Genomic DNA, 19,783 nt, shown 5'->3' with positions numbered 1-19,783 from the left:
TTTTAAATTTCAAACTTTTTTGGTACACTTTTATAAGATTGATTTAGTGTATTGATTATTGAATATATTGTTGGATCCTTTCCACGGATGTTAATCACATTCGAGATTTGTTGGAGGCTACTACCTTTATACAAAAAGTTAATTTTTTTTGAAGTTGTGTGGTTGCGAGAGCTTAACGTCTATAACCCAAACAAACTGAAATAAACAAATCAATTACAATCGAATTTGCATACTTCATTGTTCAAAAAATCATTATACTTTATGTATGTTTACATGATTTTGTCTCTTCAAAAGAAAGATAGTCCAAGAAAAAGATGAATTCACTATAGTCCTTTCTTGTCAGAATGGGAGGAGATGAAAAAAGTCCACCTAAAAGTTCTGCAATTTTGGCATGCATCACTTTCAAAATTTATTAATGGTCTAAACTTTATTTATACTAAACCAGAAGTGAACCAAATTAAGTTAACGAATTGGAGATGTAATGAGCAGATTCCAACTTGAACTGTCAAAGCATGATCAAAATACAAACTATGCTCCTAATACGTCAAAAAAAAAGTATCAAACCATGTAAATTACGAATTTAGCAAAATTAATCTAAGAGGTAACTCTCATTGTATTGTTGTTCACATACTATAGAGAATGCTTTTTTAATCATATGGTTAGAGCAATTCGTACTTTACAAAATAGTGAAATGAAGTTAGAGTAACGATATTCGAACATCAAAATTTGCACATTATATGACAACCTACAAAATCAAGTATTAATTTGGCTAAGAGAGAGAAAGAAAAAATTATTATAAAAATCTTATGAGTTGTTTATGGAGTAGTTTTATAAGTTGTCACATAAGTCATTCAAATTTTGATGTCCAAATATCATTACTCATGAAGTAAGTTATGAATGATTTAAAAAAAAGGCACATAAAGAACGACAATCATTCAGAGAAAGTCCATATAAGATGTTTAAAAACCTTGTTTATTTCCTTTACATCTTCCTCCGTGTGAAATACGATATTCATCTCAAAAGAAGTAGTCATAGCTTCCTTTCTCTAATTTTTAACCTTAAACATCAACTCTATAACTCATAACAGAAGGTGTAATAATATTTCCATAGCAGTGATTCTACTTTCAAATCAATCAACTTATCACTTTGTATTGCTTGAATATTTGAAAGTCGTAGAAGGTTTCACACTCATAAAAATTACCCTAATATGAAAATCCCTAAATTGATAAACAAACTAAACCCAAGGGGTTAATACTTTTATTTTGGCTCTCAGCTCTGCTCCTGTTATGTAGAATAGCAGCGCTGGAACAATAAATAAGAGGAGGCAAAATTAAAACCAGGTTAAATATTTTCCAGTCTTTGTATTATTGCTATTTGAAAGATAAAGGAAAATACATGAGAATGTGTAATTTAAAATAATTGATCAAAAAACAATTACAATGTTCTTCTTAGGAATAAAAAGATTCATGTTAAAATGAATAATTAATGTTGAAACAGAAACTACAAAACATAAAACAATGTAGAACTGAACTTTTTTTTTACAAGAAGCTCTCATTTGCAATTGGATTTGGAAGTATTCTACAAAGAATCGGCTTCAGCTCCTCAATATATGTCCAATACTTCAATCAAAATGAACTGATAATTTTGCCAATTTCCATGACTGGATTCCGAATCAACGGTGCTAGCAAAAATAAACATAAAAACAATTGGGATTGAGAAAATTATCAGTTAAGCAATGATAAGAGAGCAGCGCTTCAGCTGCACAATCAGCCATGATTGTAATAGATATGTGACAGATGTGAAGTGTGAAGGGTAAATGCAAATGAAGTTCTTAGCACAACACACGTATATATAGAGAACATGTAGTGCAATGCATATATGCCTGGGAAATAAGGTGGATACTAATTTACATGGAAGATATAAGAGATATGTTGGGAATAGATAGTGGAGTAAGAATGGTAGTAAATGTCATACCTGTACATGCATCGGCCTTAATTAATAAAGTTTGTAGTGTAAATTTAACAATATGTAACCAGAACACACATATATAAATGACACATGTATATATGGGCATGGGAAAGAGAGTAGAATAATATGTGCATCAGAACAATAACAGTCACGTTGGAAATATAGAAATGAGGATAGGGTATATTAAATGTCATCATTCACATTCCTTAGGTGCATGCATCGGCAGAATGCAAATGTTGTGGGAGGGAAATTTAAAAATTGAACTTAGCTTGATGAGTAGGAAAAGCACTAACGAAAATTAAATAATTGGGTGATGGAGGGAAAATAGTAGGTTAAAATTAGGGTGAGCAATAGCTTGATCAGACAAGTTTTAGTAAGAAAGATTAAAGGTGGAGATGTGGAGTAACTCCTTAGAGTTACTCTTGGAGTCAATATATTCCTCCCCATATTATATATATTTTTAAGGAAATGTTTTATATTTTGCTATAACTAACTTGCCGTACACCATACAAAAAAAAAACTAGCCTATTTTTTTTTTAAGGAAAAATAACTAGTCTATTTTACGTTGTAAAATTTTATATATTCTAGCTCACATTTTGTTTCCACCTTTATCTTATTTTTGAGATTCATAAAGCAGAGATCAAAATTGTCGGTGAATATTATTTTAGGATTAAAGGTCGAAGAATTTTTTTATGGAGACTAAGACCAAAAGTTTGAATATTTATAGAGACAAAAAACATATTTAACTATAATTAAAAATATTAAAAAATAAATACATTAAAAAAAAAATGTGTGTCTTCCGAGTGGAAGAATGAAGATAAATAAATTAGTAAGGTATGGTGGTTGAGGCATTCGACGGTGCCTTTGGTGAGCTTGTCCTGAATCTCTTGCAGAAGTTGAGGTAATAACTGGTTGGTAGTTGAGGATGGTCTAGAGTCCATTGCTGACGACGATGAGGAACTTTAATACCCCTCGGTTGGAAGCTCATGAGGGGAGAGATTTTTACGGAGGGGAGTGGAGGGGAGATATTTTTAATTAAAAGTGTGTTTGGTTCACAAGGGGAGGGGAGGGATTTTAACAGTATTTTACCGTTTTATCCTTAAACTTAATTAAATAAAAGAAACTGTTTGTTTTTACGATTTCAGAAACTGACAAAGACAAGCACACATCTAAGCCACTATTTTATCTTAAACTGGCTCATGTATTTTGCTCCAAGCATCATATTGCTTTTTTTTTTTTTTTTGGCTTTTTTTATCGGAGCAATTCCTTGTAATATTTTTTTTATAAGAGCAATTCTTTGTAATCCTTGCATTTTTTTCCAATTACTTTCGTAAAAAATAGCATAGCTCTTAAATATATGACATAAGAATTTTCAAAATCATGGATAGTGCTTATTAATTAACAATTGTAAGATAAATGAAATTTGTTGCATATGAACAAATAAGACACATGAAAGTGACTATGACTACTGTTAACTATTTCTCCTTAAAAAAAATAATGATAAACATCATAACAGTCTCCCTAAAAAAACTCATAAACATCATAACACTATCATAGTATGATTAATCAGAAGAACCAAAGATAGTTTCCATTATGACTGCTTTGCGTGCTTTGGGTGGACACTGAAGAATCATTCTAAGTATGTCTACATCTTTCATGACAACACGATATATCTTAGGCAATGAAGTTGGGTCACATCCACACTCCTCTAATAAATTCCAAGTCTCTTCTCCTGAAATTGGAGGCAACTCGTGTTTATGACGTTCTCTCGTTATTTCATTTCCTTCCCGTATTGCAGCATTTCCTTCTCTGAGTGCCTCTGCAACCACTTTCATTGACTCTTTAAGTTCAATAATATCATTGTATGTCTCTTTATTCTTAGCCACTTTCAATCTCTTCCTTTTTCCACCACTTGCCATGGTTGAAGGATCATATGATTGTGTTTCAGGTAAAGTAAAGTCATAATCAGGAGCATCAAAGCTCTCCAAAGTTACCTCATTCCGAGCAACACGGTCATCAATATCTTGAATAGTTTCAACAAAATCTTCCTCAGTGATCGATGCCCCTCGTTTTCTGGTCTCTTTAAAAGTTCCAGATTCATCTCCATCAGCTCGGTTAGGCCCATGAAGTATTGATATCTTTTTATAGTTTGGAAATGAATCAACTCTCCAACGTGCTGCTTTTGGTTTCGACTGAAAAGTAAGTTTGACACAAGTTGTAAAATTTTTGATCAATCAAAAAATATTTCAAAATACAAGATTTACAAAATTTACCTCAATTAGAGCAGCCCAAACTGGTTCTTCCGCATCACATAACTGTGTAGTTGAATTCCAAGAAAACCCACTCATACCACCTTTAAAAATTTCGTGATACTCACTAGTTTCTTTTCAAATTTTTCCAACGATTTTGTATCTTCACCTTATCAATTTGGTCACCAAACAATCTCACGAGTTCATCTGTAACATTGTTATATGCTATTGACGTAAAGGTACCGTTAACTTTGTTACCGTTTTCAAATTCTTGCATGAGAGCATCAACAAGAGCATCATCCATGGCTTTATTCCAGGTCAAAGACCCAGAATTACCATTGTTGGTTGACAACTGCTTTTTCGATGTCATAATCTATAAAAATGATCAATTATAACATAACTACATTAATAAATATAATTAACATGAAGTTCCAATATCATTCACTTGACATCAATTTCAAATATACATTTAGTCCAAACACACACATATATAAAAAACACCATAATTTAATAAATTCAGTACTACTTCATCAAAGAAAAACCAAAATCAAAATAATAATATAAATTGCAATGTAATCCATTTAGGTTTGACCATTATTTTCATAATTTGACCACATTTGATGTGCTGCACCATTTTTTATAATTCCACCTTGAGCAAATTCATCCATATCACTTCTTGATGCCTCATGATTGTCATGGGATACATTTTGATTTGCAAGTTCGGCATCTACTTCAGCTATAAGGTCTTCATTTGGTTCTGCGCTCATTAGATAATTGTGAAGAATGCAACATGCAAAAATGATTAATTTCTGAGCTTTGACTCCATAAGCGGGTTCTGTTGAATTTGATAAAATCTCAAATCTTTTTTTTAATATACCAAAGGCTCTTTCAATTGCATTTCGTAAAGACGCATGCCGAAGATTAAACAATTCTTTATAATTTAGGGGTGGATTTCTTGCCGAAAATTCTTTCAAGTGATACCGAACTCCTCTATAAGGCGTAATAAGTCCACTTGTCAACATGAAACCAGCATCACCTAGATAATATTTTCCTATAGTAAAGGTAAATAATAAATGTGATAGTTTGAAGTATATAATATAAGTAGTTATAACTTTATGTTGATTCTTAAATTACCTTGAGGAATTTTAAGTTTATCTTCTCGTGTTAATGCATTCTTTATTATTCTTGAGTCAGAGGCGGAGCCTTCCCATCCCGCAAGCACATACGTGAACTTTAAATCAAAAGTGCACGCTGCTAAAACATTTTGTGTTGGATACTCTTTCCTACCACGATAACGAGGGGCGTCTTTTGCAGATACCTTGACTCGTATATGTGTTCCATCTATAGCACCAACACAATCCTGACACAATATAGTATTTTTCTATCAATATATATATATATATATATATATATAATTTATTCAAGTCTTGCTAATATTTTATTAAGAGCGGTTTGTACATCTAACAAATAAGAGTGGTAGATTATATAATAATAAAAATTGTTACAAGGAAAATATAACAAAATAATAATAATAATTGTTACAAGAATAAGATAACCTAATAATAATAATAATAAGATTGTTACAAAAATAATATAATCTAATAATAATAAAAGTTGTTACAAGGTTAATATTGAGATTTGAAATTAATTTAAGGATAATTATGGCAATGCAATAAAATTTTAAAGAGATTTGCTCCCCTCCCCTCCCCTTCCCTTCCCTTCTAAAAATTGAACCAAACACTTCAAATTAAAAATCTCCCCTCCCCTTCCCTCCCCTCCCCTCCAAAACTCTCGAACCAAACGGACCCTAAGTGGGAGTGATTTTAGCATTTCATTCTCAATAGATTAGAGAGCTAAAGGATTAATTAATTCAAATTAATACTGTTTCGTTGTTGATCTCATGCGATTGAAGCAATTTTTTTTTTTTTAAAACATATTACAACCACAAAACTTATTACAATTATCTTCAATAATGTTCTATAGGAAAAACAATATGTACATACAATTGGAAAAGAATTAAATGTTTGATGATCGTATCGTTAAAAATTTATCTTCTTTATCGTACTGTTAAATATGGTGGTGGTGAGGAGATTTGGTGATGGTGTAGTGATTGGAGGTTGTTAAATATCGTACTATTAAATTTATAAAGGATGAATGTGGATGAAGATGAGAGAAGAAGAAGGAGAAGGTTAATAAATTAGGTGTTGGTGATACACTGTAAAATTTGATAGACCTCCGTAATCTAACGGTCTTTTTTTTTAAGGGATTAAAATCAAGGTAATCAAAACCGGACCGGACGTTAAACCGGTGTAGGCATGGGTTTAAGGTTTTGGGGTTCAACCGGAATTAATTAAATAATAATTTTTTTATTATTTTATTATAACATTCTAGTAAAAATATAATTTTTTCTGACCAAAAAAAAATAAAAATATAATTTTTTTTATTACATATATCAAAACTCAAAAAATATATATATATATGAATACTCACCTATCGATAGGAGAAAGATGATAATTGCACTTAATAGGAAAAATAATACGCCGTTATCAGATGTTACAAATGGCTAGTGTTTTCAGTATGTTTCTGCTTTGATGCATAATATATTTTTTTGAGCGATGCTATATCTCGCGACGAGTTTCGTTCGCAAACATCACGAATATCGCCTATAGTTATATTTCTTTCCTGCATTCCAAGTGATGATGTAGAGGTAATGTGTTGTGAATTTTATCGCAGTGAAATTTGTTGTGTTAATACATGTCTGAAAATGAAATCATAGTAAACACATGATTAAAAGTGAGCCCAGTTCATTTTTTTTTTATAACCTGTTGTTAGCATGAGTGTGATCTGCAGCAATGGTTCTGATTACCAAGATTAAATGCGACTAACATCCTCACTTCCATATATACATTGTGTGTTGAATTTTTTAAACTACAGTTACAGGGTCCTCTAACACAAACATGAATGTGTGATTGTACCAAAAAATACGAATAATCTCTAACAAATAATACTTGAATGTGTAACTGACTATGTGCCCCCGGCATCGTATTATTTTACTATTCAGTTGCAGGATCCTCTCTTGATCAGAATGGAATTCTTGATCTAACAACTTTGGGAAAGAGAAAACACATAGCCGCACAGTCTACTTTCAACAAACGAAAGGTTCCGACAGGTATGCAACGAATACTATTTTTTTTATACAATGGTATCATCAAAACCTTATAAATGTACATTTGGGTCTACATGTCGACTAGCCACATTGGTTATTTTATCATTATATACATGTCCGTATTATGTAAATTGCGGTGTGACTGCTGATATTATAAATTTTAATTGACATATATATTACCTAGAGCTAATTTTATTTTATTTTACTAGGAACATCTAAGAAGAATTTTTTTCATGGTGAAACTTCCGGCACAGCTAATACACGCAGTACAGGTAATATACAAGACATATATGGTTATGGTTATATTGTTGCAATTAAGAATTGCTAACATGGTCAATTTTTTTGATCAAATGTATTTCTTATTATTTTTTATTGAATATTTATGTAGCCCGTTACATGAAGGGAGGTGCTGGTCCTGACATGGGTGATAGTTTAAACAATGCTTCTATCAATGCTTACCGGTTTGAGTATGATGATGACTTTGCGGTCGAAACAGATCCGACTGGATGCCCTCTTCCAGGTAATACGAATAAAGGTGCCAATTAGTGATATGAAATTGAGAGCATTATTTGAGAAAAGGTTCGATTGAATTTTCTATTATGTAATGAACAGAACTGACATTTATAAGTGGTTCAGGGTCGCCTGGCGAGGAATTTAGTTCAGTGCATCACTCTGCTATATACGAGAAAGCCGAATGCGAATGTAATCCCGAACATATTTTTCTGTCCTCAACATTCTAAGATATACGTCTTTGTTGCTTTCAAATTTTTATGTCGTATGATTCTCTTTGCAGTGTCTCTGGATGTCGGTGATCCAGTGGTAATATGCAGGGATTGTAAGTCACGTGTTTGGTTTGAAGAACGCGCGGAACAGGATATGATGGCTAGAAATGCAAAATTCTCTTTGTGCTGCATGAAGGGCAAGGTCCTTTTGCCGATACTTGAAAAACCACCTGAATTGCTATACAATTTAATGAATGGGAACCATGCAAAAAGTACAAATTATCTTCAAAATAATAGATCTTACAACAGCATGTTTTCTTTTACTTCTCTTGGTGGAAAGATACAGCGTGACAGAAACGACGGAGGTGGTCCACCGCAGTTCATACTGCGTGGCCAAAATTATCATCGGATGGGCGGTTTGTTGCCTGATCAGGGTTCAACTCCTAAGTTTGCCCAGCTGTATATATATGATACAAGTAACGAGACCGCCAACAGAGTCAAACATTTCAGGTTTTTTTTTTATTTTTATTCTTCTTAATTTTTTACCAATAACTATCTATAATAGACTAATAAAATTAAGTTATACTTAACTGTTGCAGTTCTGGTGATTCTGTTAATAAAGTCGACACAGGTTTGGTGGAGGAACTTAAGGAAATGGTTGACGCGTTTAATAAATATGCAAAAAAATTCCGTCAGGTGCGGGATCATGTGGAACAGGGTGGAACGCCAAACTTTTCGGTTAGATTGCTTGGAAGACGTACACGGGACGCGAGGATGCACAATCTGCCGAAATGTGACGAAGTTGCTGCTCTAATTATTGGTGACTCTAATGATATGGAAAATGGCAGAGATATTGTTGCTAGAAATGCGGTCGGGGAGTATAAGAGGTTGTATGAAACTGAGCCTTATTTCATACCTTTACAGTATCCTCTGTTGTTTCCTCGTGGGGAGGATGGATTTAGCACAAATATTCCAATTAGAGCTGTTGACCATGGAAATCAAAAGCGGACACGGATAACGGTAACCATGCGCGAATGGATTGCATATAGAATGCAAGACAGGGTCGTTGAGTATGGCAACATTGTTAACTCGAGGAGATTGCTGCAACAATTTTCTGTTGATTGCTATACTATACATGATTGAATCGCAACGGTTGAGGTACATTAGAAACAATCAAAAGACCATAAGGTGCGGCATTCTGAATGGTTTGCATGAGGCAATGGATAGGGGTGAAACTGATGCGTTTAACGTTGGAGTAAAGATAGTGTTACCGCCGTCCTTTACGGGTGGCAGACGTTACATGTTTAATAATTGTCAGGATGCAATGGCAATTTGTAAGAAATATGGATATCCCGATATGTTCGTAATAATCACGTGCAATTCAAACTGGCGAGAAATTTAAGATTTTCTTAAAGAACGAAACTTAAAGGCGTCTGATAGACCTGATATTGTTTGTCGAGTGTTCAAAATGAAGTTGGATAAATTGATGGACGATTTTAAGAAGAAAGAATTGTTTGGCAAAGTTGACGCAGGTATACACGGTAACATTAGTAGTATTTTATTTAAGTATTTTATTTATTTTTCAAGTAGTATTTTATTTATTTTTCAAGTATTATTATGGCACCGTCTTTGTCTGCATAATAAATTGAAGAAGGTATACATTGTAATACTATGCGGTATACATTCTTGATGGTTATTTATTTTTTAAATAAATTATTGCACCATTTTCGTCTTGAAATAAATTATGACATCATTTTTGTCTTCGTAATAAATAGGTCATAGTCACGTTATTTTCGAGTGCGAACTATTGTGTTGTTATTGCCAACTGTATTAATGGTTAATGTTTTGTTGGTAGGCATGTACACAGTCGAGTTTCAAAAAAGAGGTCTTCCGCATGCTCATATCTTGGTGTGGTTGAGTTCAGAGAACAAACTGAAGACGGGTGCTGACATTGATAAGATCATATCAGCCGAGCTGCCCGACAGTACACTTTATCCAAGACTTTATGATGATGTTTCTTCTTATATGATGCACGGGCCATGTGGTGGTGCCCGTCCTTTCCCGCCTTGCATGGATAGGGGAAGATGTACGAAATATTATCCGAAGGATTTTAAAGGAACTACGACGATAGACGACGAGGGTTATCCAAGGTACAAACGTCGCGATTTTGGGATACATGTTGACAAGCAGGGGGTCCAATTGGATAATCGCTATGTCGTCCCATACAATCCACATCTTCTCATTAGATACGGAGGTCATGTAAATGTGGAATATTGTAACAAATCCAACTCCATCAAGTACCTTTTCAAATACGTGAACAAAGGCCCTGATAAGGCATTGATGCAGTTGTCTGTTGACAGTGAGAAGCGTGATAAGTCCAAGCCGGTTGATGAAATAAAAGAGTATTATGATTGTCGTTATGTTTCACCTTGCGAGGCTGTTTGGAGGATATTTGCTTTTGATATACACCATAAATGGCCTCCTGTTTTGAAACTAACGTTTCATTTGCATAATGAACAATCAGTACTATATGATGATTATCGTGACATCGAGGACGTGGTGATGTATAACGAGGAAGCGTCGAAAATGTTTCTCGCATGGTTTGAAGCAAATCGTCAGTATGTAGGCGGTCGCGATCTAACATATGCTGAATTTCCAACAAGGTTTACTTATGAGAAGCAAGACAAAAGGTGGCAGCCACGTAAAGCAGGATATCAAATTGGAAGGCTTCATTACACGCCGCCTGGTATAGGGGAGTTGTACTACATGAGGATAATGTTGACCGTTCAGAAGGGTTGCATGGGATATAGTTGCATAAAAACGATTAATGGACATACCTATGACACGTTCCAGGAAGCATGCTCAGCTTTGGGATTACTTGATGACGACAAAGAGTTTATAGATGGTATCATGGAAAATGCTGAGTTAGGTTCGGGCCATCAATTGCGTTGGTTTTTTGTGCATCTCTTAACCACTAGCACAATGACGAGCCCTGATGTAGTTTGGGATGCGACATGGCAGTTACTATCCGATGGTATCTTATTTGAGCGTAGGAAGCGTTTGAATATTCCAGGTATAGTTTATTGTACTTATTACGAAATCTATGCACCATTATTTGTAATAAGTAAGAATTCATGACATCAATTTGTAGTAGTTCCTCCATCTATTTATTTTTGCGTTAAAAAAATAGTGGCTTGGGAAAACCTTAACAAACAAGCTTATTTCTTTAGTTTGAGTTAAGCTGAAAGAAGCTTTTTCGATTAAGAATTAAGTCGTAACTTTAATATCATTTCTTCCGTTGCATTGCATATATTCTCTTACTATCATTTTTCTACAGGTGTTAATAATAATTTCGTGACTTTACATTTAATATGCAGATCTGCGTATCGGTGATGATGACTTGAAGAACCTGTGTTTGATTGAAATTGAAATGTTGCTTCAGGTAAACGGACAGTCGCTTACTGGCTTCAAATCTATGCCCAGGCCAAACGCAGCAGACATGCCAACTTTCACAAACAAGCTTATCGTTGATGAGCTGAGTTACAACAAAGATGAACTGAAAAAGACACACGCTGATATGTTACTGATGCTGACTGATGAACAAAGATGTGTGCATGACAAGATAATGGAGTCAGTTGGTTCTGACCACGGTGGTTTTTTTTTCTTATATGGTTACGGTGGTACGGGAAAAACCTTTATATGGAAAACATTGTCGGCTGCTGTTAGATCGAAGGGGTTAATTGTATTGAATGATGCATCCGGCGGTATAGCGGCTCTTCTATTACCAGGTGGAAGAACCGCACACTCGGCGCTGACAGTCCCTGTTGAGATTAACGAGGCATCATCGCTTAAGATGCTAAAGGATAGTCCTAGGGCAGACCTGGTGCGTGCTGCAAAGTTGATAATTTGGGATGAGGCTCCAATGATGCACATATGGTGTTTTGAGGCAGTTGACCGATCATTACGTGATATCATGTCCAAGAATGATTCCCTAAACGCACTTAAACCTTTTGGTGGAATGACCGTAGTTTTAGGTGGTGATTTTAGGCGGATATTGCATGTTGTCCGAGGACGAACGAGGCCGGATATTGTTGATGCCTCCATCAATTCGTCAAAGATATGGGCTTATTGTAATGTGTTGAGGCTTACTGTTAATATGAGATTGGGTGCATCTTCGGTACCTGCAGATCAGGAAGAAATTGCTAATTTCGGCAAGTGGATACTCTCAATTGGAGACGGCAACGATGCTTCGGATGAGAATGGTGAAATGAAGGTAGAAATTCTTGAAGATTTGCTGATATCGGACACAACAAATCCGTTGATGTCGCTTATAGACTTTGTATATCCCGATCTGAATGATAACCTTGGTGACCAACTATTTTTCCAAGAAAGGGGAATACTCGCACCAACGCTTGATTCAGTTGAGCATGTTAACGAATTTATGATGTCGCTGATTCCAGGTGAAGAGAAAGAGTATTTAAGCTCTGATTCTGTTTGTAGATCGGGTGAAAATTCTGATGTCCAAAGCGAGTGGTTCACGCCGGAATTTCTTAATGGTATTAAGAGCTCTGGAATTCCAAATCACAGGTTGAAGCTAAAGGTGGGATGTCCAGTTATGTTGATGAGAAACATAGATCAGGACAATGGACTGTGTAATGGTACTAGGCTGACAGTTACACATCTAGGGAAGAGCACGATAGCTGCTACCGTAATTACAGGAAAAAGGGCAGGTACCAGCGTATTCATTCCCAGGATGAATCTTATTCCGAGTGATCCAGGACTACCCTTCAAATTCAGGCGCAGACAATTTCCATTGACGCTTTGTTTTGCAATGACAATAAATAAAAGTCAGGGTCAATCTTTATCTCGAGTGGGGGTTTATCTTCCTAAGCCTGTGTTCACGCATGGACAACTCTATGTCGCTGTCTCTCGAGTAACTTCAAGAAAAGGTCTGAAGCTGCTCATCCTGTATGAAGATAATAATGTTTGCAAGGAGACCACAAATGTTGTGTATCGTGAAGTTTTTCAAAAAGTATGATCATTGGTTATGTTTTAGAATTGTTGTTGCTATAATTTATAAAACCAAAGTTGCCTATTGTTTGCAAGTCGTTTTATTTTTAATTTCTTTGTAAGGCGTACCGGTCATTATAGACATGCAATTTCTATATAAGCAGATCCTCCTGCCATTTACTATTAATTAATGCACTTTTCAGGTTTAACTATCTGCGGAACCTTTTTTTTTTACATCGTTGTTACCTTAAAATACAATATTTACATTAGACCATTTGTTTTGTAAAAATTAACAACAAATAACAATCGGCGTTTCTGTAGCCCAAACTATATTTATACACACCCGTAGAAAATTAAAGGTTTGCATTTGCCGACTACGTGTATGCATGTGACAATGACTATTATATAAAAAAAAAATACATATTTTTTAGTTTTTATGATTAAGAAAATAGGTTTTGTCAACAAATATTATTACACAGTACGTCGGCGTATTTTTGCAAGAAAATTACATATGCTAAGATTAACAATGAGTGCATCTTATACTACAAATAATTAGTACAAGTATAATAATCCAAATATTTTTATCGTTATATGCAGTGTTTAGATATTTCAAAATATATACAAAAATAAGATTATATATTTTTCATATCGAATTTAAATTATAACCACAATTATAACTTTAAGATAACAAAAATATAAAATCTATACATATGATAAAAAAAAGTTTTTTATTTCCCCGTGCTGGCACGGGTCATTATACTAGTTAATTCAAATTAATACTGTTTCGTTGTTGATCTCATGCGATTGAAGCAATTTTTTTTTTTAAACATATTACAACCACAAAACTCATTACAATTATCTTCAATAATGTTCTATAGGAAAAACAATATGTACATACAATTGGAAAAGAATTAAATGTTTGACGATCGTATCGTTAAAAATTTATCTTCTTTATCGTACTGTTAAATATGGTGGTGGTGAGGAGATTTGGTGATGGTGTAGTGATTGGAGGTTGTTAAATATCGTACTATTAAATTTATAAAGGATGAATGTGGATGAAGATGAGAGAAGAAGAAGGAGAAGGTTAATAAATTAGGTGTTGGTGATACACTGTCTGTAATCTAACGGTCTTTTTTTTTTTAAGGGATTAAAATCAAGGTAATCAAAACCGGACCGGACATTAAACCGGTGTAGGCATGGGTTTAAGGTTTTGGGGTTCAACCGGAATTAATTAAATAATAATTTTTTTATTATTTTATTATAACATTCTAGTAAAAATATAATTTTTTTATTACATATATCAAAACTCAAAAAAAAAATATATATATATGAATACTCACCTATCGAGCCCAAAGTCATTATTATTTTTTAACATATAATATATATTTCTTTTTAAATGACATTTTTCATGGGCTTCATTTATAAGCCCAACCCATCACTAACCCTAAATTATCACATTCAATATTAATTTCTTGATGAGGACAAACAGCCGCCCCTTTCCCTTTTCCAATCTCTCACTCTCAGATTCCAATTGATTCACTATTCTTCTCCAATTTTCTTTTTTAGCCGGTTTATTCCGGTTTTTGGCCGGTTTTTCGGTTGTTTGCCCGGTTCTATGAACCAGCGGTTTTTAGGGTCACTCGGACCGGTCAGTGTTCCAGTTCCCGGTTCAACCGATTGAACCGGCCGGTCCGGTCCGGTTTTCACTACCATGATTAAAATTATCAAAGTTGGACCAAATTGAATAAAAGAATTAAGTTAAGAGACGTGTTTGAGAAAGTTAAGACTTATGTGACCAAATTGAATAAAAGAAATAAGTTAAAAGACCGGCAGATCAATTAAGCCTAAAAAAAAAAAAAAAAAGTCCTTTTATGTCATTTTATACTTATCAGCCCCTTCAACAGTTAATTTTACCAAACACATTAAATGATGTGTCCTATTTTTATTGATTGAGACTAAATATGAGGTGTTAGGTGAGAGACTATGCAAGAATTCCTCACCTTTCACTCCCTTAATATTTTACTACTTTCATACATATTAAGGAAAGTAGTTAATTTTCCTCATAAAAAAAAAAAGTATGAGAAAAAAAAATATTACTAGTTTTACAGAATATCATAACATGAAAAAGATAATTAAAAGAACTGGCGGTAAAAATAATAAATGGTATGATAAAAATATCATTGATGATAATAAAATACAGAGAGTCAAATAATATAATTAAAAATAGGGTCTTGTTAACAAGTGTTTTAAGAGTACTTGTTAAGGATATAAAAATAAAAGTAATTGAAAAATTTAAGTATAAAAAGTTATTTTCTAAAGTTTCAATGCATTGAATACACTAATTTCAAGACAAATTTTTTTCTTTAAACTTTTGTTTAATTACTCTTTTGGTCCCTTAACTTATTTTTTGGTTCCTTAACTATTAAAAGTTTCGTTTTGGTCCCATAACTTATTTTTGGGTTTTCTTTTGGTCCCTTAACTATTAAAAGTTTTGTTTTGGTCCTTTAACTTATTTTTTGGTTTCATTTTGATTCCTTAACTCTAATACATTCATCCTAACATAAAAGACCAAAGTGGTTGATGGAGGAAGATATGAAAAAAAAAAGACTATTCTTCCATTATTATTATTTGGGTCATGCTAACTTGTGCCTTTTTTTTTTGTCAGTAATCAAGTGGCTGGAGCTCACACATTTTTTATGTGGAGAAGTGGGGTGTCTGGGATTCGAACCCCGACCATTGCATATATTATGCATTTATCTCTACCAACTGAGTTAAGCTCAGGGGAACGCTAAGTTGTGCCTTTAAAGCACATCTTAATTATCAACCTAAAAGTATTAATATTTCTTAAATTTTGTGCTTTCAATTAATGAAAAGTAAAAAATAAATTAAATTTAAATACATTAATTATAATAAAATATTTCTATTTTAACTCAATAACTTACACCATTCAATCACTATTATAAACAAAAATATACATGTTAGATTCATTCAATTAATGATGTAATTAAATTAATTTTAAATGTAAAATTTTGTTTATAATAGTAAACGGAGTACGTATGTCTTTAAGAACATGTTAACAAAAAGCAAATAGTTAAGCCACTTTTCTTCATGGATGATTGTACTGAATTACTGAAATTAAATGTCGTATAGTACATGGATATGGATGCATGGTTGTACGAAATGACTTAACACCACTAGTGAGTATGGTCTTGGTCAATGGACTTATATTATTTTGATTAACACATCCGTCTATAATTAACGTCAATTGAATACTTTCTCCGTTTATATATATAAACACATATTTGATTAAAAATTTGTCTTTAAAGATAAACATGTCTTCAAATTATTATATTTATTTCTTATTTTTTTCTTAAACATACTGCGCTTACCACTAACTTATTTTAAAATATGAAAAATAAAATTTAATATACAAATAAACAAACTACATTTAGAATATTATATACAAAATAGTCACATTGATTATAATAACAATTTTTCGTATAAATTTTGAAGAAAAACAAACGGAACTTATATATGAGACCGAGAGGGTATTTAAAAAGAAAATAATAAAATAAAATAGGTCCATTGACTTGATATTGTCATGGGCAGATAAATGACAGTAAATCAAATCTTTTTTTTTAAGGGAAAGGTTAACCGGAGCCTCCGAGCACTGATTAAAGAATTATAAAAGAAAATTTTGTTTTAGAAATTGTGTATTATACTTTTTAAAAGTTAAAAATAGTATTTTTTTAATGTAAAATTTGACTTTTTATGCAATTTGTATTATAAAAAAAAAAGAGATGACGTCGCTAAACTATAGTTATGGTGGCTAGCTTCGTGCAACTTTCCTTTAAAATATTATGTCACCCTTTAAAGTCACCCTTTTAAGTCAACTTATAATAATAATAATAATAATAATAATAATAATAACACTCAGTGCTTGGTTCAATGCAATGGTTCACGGTGGTGAAAGTGTTCCGGTGAGCGTTGGACCGAATAGGGTATGTGTACATGCAAACACTCCGATGCTCAAGTCAGTAGAGGTTTAGAATATGGGGTTTGAGAGTGAAAGAGATTCTACCTTGTAGGCTACCAGGAGCCTCCTATTTATAGAGGTAGGTGAATGTTGAGTCGTTCTAATGGCACACGTGTGTCCGACGGTTACGAAATCAGCAGAAGTGTAACCGCCGGTGAGATATCACGGGAACGTGGAAAAAGAGACGTTAATGTTCGTTTGAACAGGTCTCAGTAGGTCCAAAAAACACTTTCCGTGAGTATAATTAATATTAAAAACCCTAGTAATATGAATAAACTTTTTACAAGCAATAAAATAAGAGAAAAATAGTCTACATAACTTGGGACAGGAGTCAAAGTTGAGTTCGTTCCATAAATGACTCTAACGATGGACCGTGACCCTTTTATTAATTTTATTATTTTTTATTTGTGTGTAAAAATAGAGTTGTGCTTGTGCACCACAATATCAAATTATAATATAATTTTATAAGTGAATTATAATCCCATGCTTGGTAGTAAGTTTAGTTGATCTATAAAATAAAACTAATGATTTAATTATTAAACACCAATACTAAAAAATCTTTTAAACACATATCCGATCAAATTATATCATGATACCTCTTTTAAGTTAATTAGTTTCTAAAATATCGCAAAAAATAAAAAATAAATTTTTTGACGTGATTAGTTAGATGTAAATGAATTTACACTATCAATACATAAAAATTAATCTCAAAAATTAAATTATTCTCTAAATAGTGATTTATGGGCTCCATACTAGTTTTGATATAATCATTTATTGTCTCGCTTAATAGTTACTCCCTCTGTTTCAAAATATATGTCTATTTTGAAGAAATTGCACTAACCAAGAAACCAAATAAATTTTGTTATTTTTGATGAAAATATGTGTGTGTTTTCTATAATACCCTTAATCATTTATTATTTCATTTTATTTTTTTCTCTCTCTACAATAAATATGCAAGGGTATTATTGACAAGACAATAATTAATGTTGCATTGAAACTTGAAAGTGACAAGTATTGTGAAACAAAATTATTCTTTAAAATCGACAAGTATTATGAAACGGAGGAAGTATGTATGAACATTTAATGTGTTGGTTCAAAATGATTAATAGTAGTAATCATTGATATAATCATTGTTTGTCTCGCTTAACAATTGTTCATGAACATTTATTCTTACAAAAGGATTAATTCCCAAATATTACATCAAAAAGAGAAAATAAAACACCAAAAACCCTCAAAAGAGTCAAAGAAAAACCACCAGCACCCTTAAAATGCCGAATCCCCATAACAACAGCTCATCAAAGAACCATCACCGCCAACAATGATCAATTAGGCATCCGATAGTGATTTTACTTCAAACGTTCAGCTTCGACTATCACTCAAGTTCCGATCTATCGAAGGAGACATCACAAAGTCGACATATAAGAAATTAATTTAGTGCATGCGTTTTTTTCAAGGGCTTATGAAAGCTATACTAAAATGGTACAAAGTACATATACACTCCATTACAAAGACATATTCGATTTTCGAATGGCAAAGGAACATATAGAAAACAAATACAAGTGGGAACTCAAACAAACAACAATACTAAAATAGACCACAAAAAAAAGAGAAAAGAAAAGGTAACAAACAGAAAAAACGACAAATGCTAACAAAATGAATCTCTCACACACTCTTATTTAAAACTACATTCTTCTGGTGGTTGAAATGGAAAAAAGATCTTCAACAAGAAGCGATATCAACCAACGGAAAAGAGTTTTAAAAAAAAGTAAATCAGAAATTATATTGCTAGTATTTATAAATCACTCGAAAAAACCTGAAGACTCGACGATATCCACAATGGTAGCAGCGGTATCGAAAACACTTGAAGGATCAAAAGTAACGCTGATTAGTAAGTTCGCAGATAATCTAAATATATCACGCTTTCGTATTCTCCTAGCTGGCCTATGTTGAACACCTTCATCAATACGTTGAACACCTTCATCAATACGTTGACGTTCAACACATTCCGTAGTTGGCCTATGTTCAACAAGTTCAACAATACGTCCAACACATTGTGTATGGAGGATGTAAGTGCAATTGCTGTTTAAACACTGGTAACTAGATTCAAAACCTAGCTGGTTACAATAATTGCATATGTATATTGGACATCCAGATTCTTTTCTTTGTAATGTGTGTTGATGATTCATGGATGTATTTGTGACTTTCGCTAAATATTTTAATGAGCGTTTATGATTTAGGTAGTAAAATAATATTGTTTTAAAAAGCTTCTCAAAACATGTATATTTATAATATTTCAAAACATATAAGATTATTATTATTATTATTATTATAAGTTGACTTAAAAGGGTGACTTTAAAGGGTGACATAATATTTTAAAGGAAAGTTGCACGAAGCTAGCTAGCCACCATAACTATAGTTTAGCGACGTCATCTCTTTTTTTTTTATAATACAAATTGCATAAAAAGTCAAATTTTATATTGAAAAAATATTATTTTTAACTTTTAAAAAGTATAATACACAATTTCTAAAACAATATTTTTTTTTATAATTCCTTAATTAGTGCTCTGAGGCACCGGTTAACCTTTCCCTTAAAAAAAGACTTGATTTACCATTAATCTGACCATGACAATCT

At 32.8% G+C, this 19,783-nt stretch overlaps 2 protein-coding genes across 2 annotated transcripts; one reads left to right on the top strand and one right to left on the bottom strand.

The window, feature by feature from the left end:
* The first annotated feature begins 9,324 nt into the window (after positions 1–9,324).
* LOC120579571 (uncharacterized) lies at positions 9,325–13,079 on the top strand. Its single transcript, XM_039832006.1, has 5 exons — positions 9,325–9,468; positions 9,580–9,637; positions 9,961–11,178; positions 11,483–12,835; positions 12,997–13,079. The coding sequence occupies exons 1-5, from the start codon at positions 9,325–9,327 to the stop codon at positions 13,077–13,079; spliced, it is 2,856 nt and encodes a 951-aa protein (XP_039687940.1).
* A 5,156-nt stretch (positions 13,080–18,235) lies between these two features.
* On the bottom strand, positions 18,236–19,419 carry LOC25489098 (uncharacterized). Its single transcript, XM_013604537.3, has one exon. The coding sequence runs from the start codon at positions 19,335–19,337 to the stop codon at positions 18,951–18,953; it is 387 nt and encodes a 128-aa protein (XP_013459991.1). The 5' UTR covers positions 19,338–19,419; the 3' UTR covers positions 18,236–18,950.
* Between the last annotated feature and the right edge of the window lie 364 nt (positions 19,420–19,783).

Source organism: Medicago truncatula, chromosome 3 (genome assembly GCF_003473485.1).
Source record: "Medicago truncatula cultivar Jemalong A17 chromosome 3, MtrunA17r5.0-ANR, whole genome shotgun sequence".
Classification (NCBI taxonomy): domain Eukaryota; kingdom Viridiplantae; phylum Streptophyta; class Magnoliopsida; order Fabales; family Fabaceae; genus Medicago; species Medicago truncatula.
The sequence above is the reverse complement of the archived record's forward strand: the minus strand, read 5'-3'. Positions and strand labels throughout refer to the sequence as shown.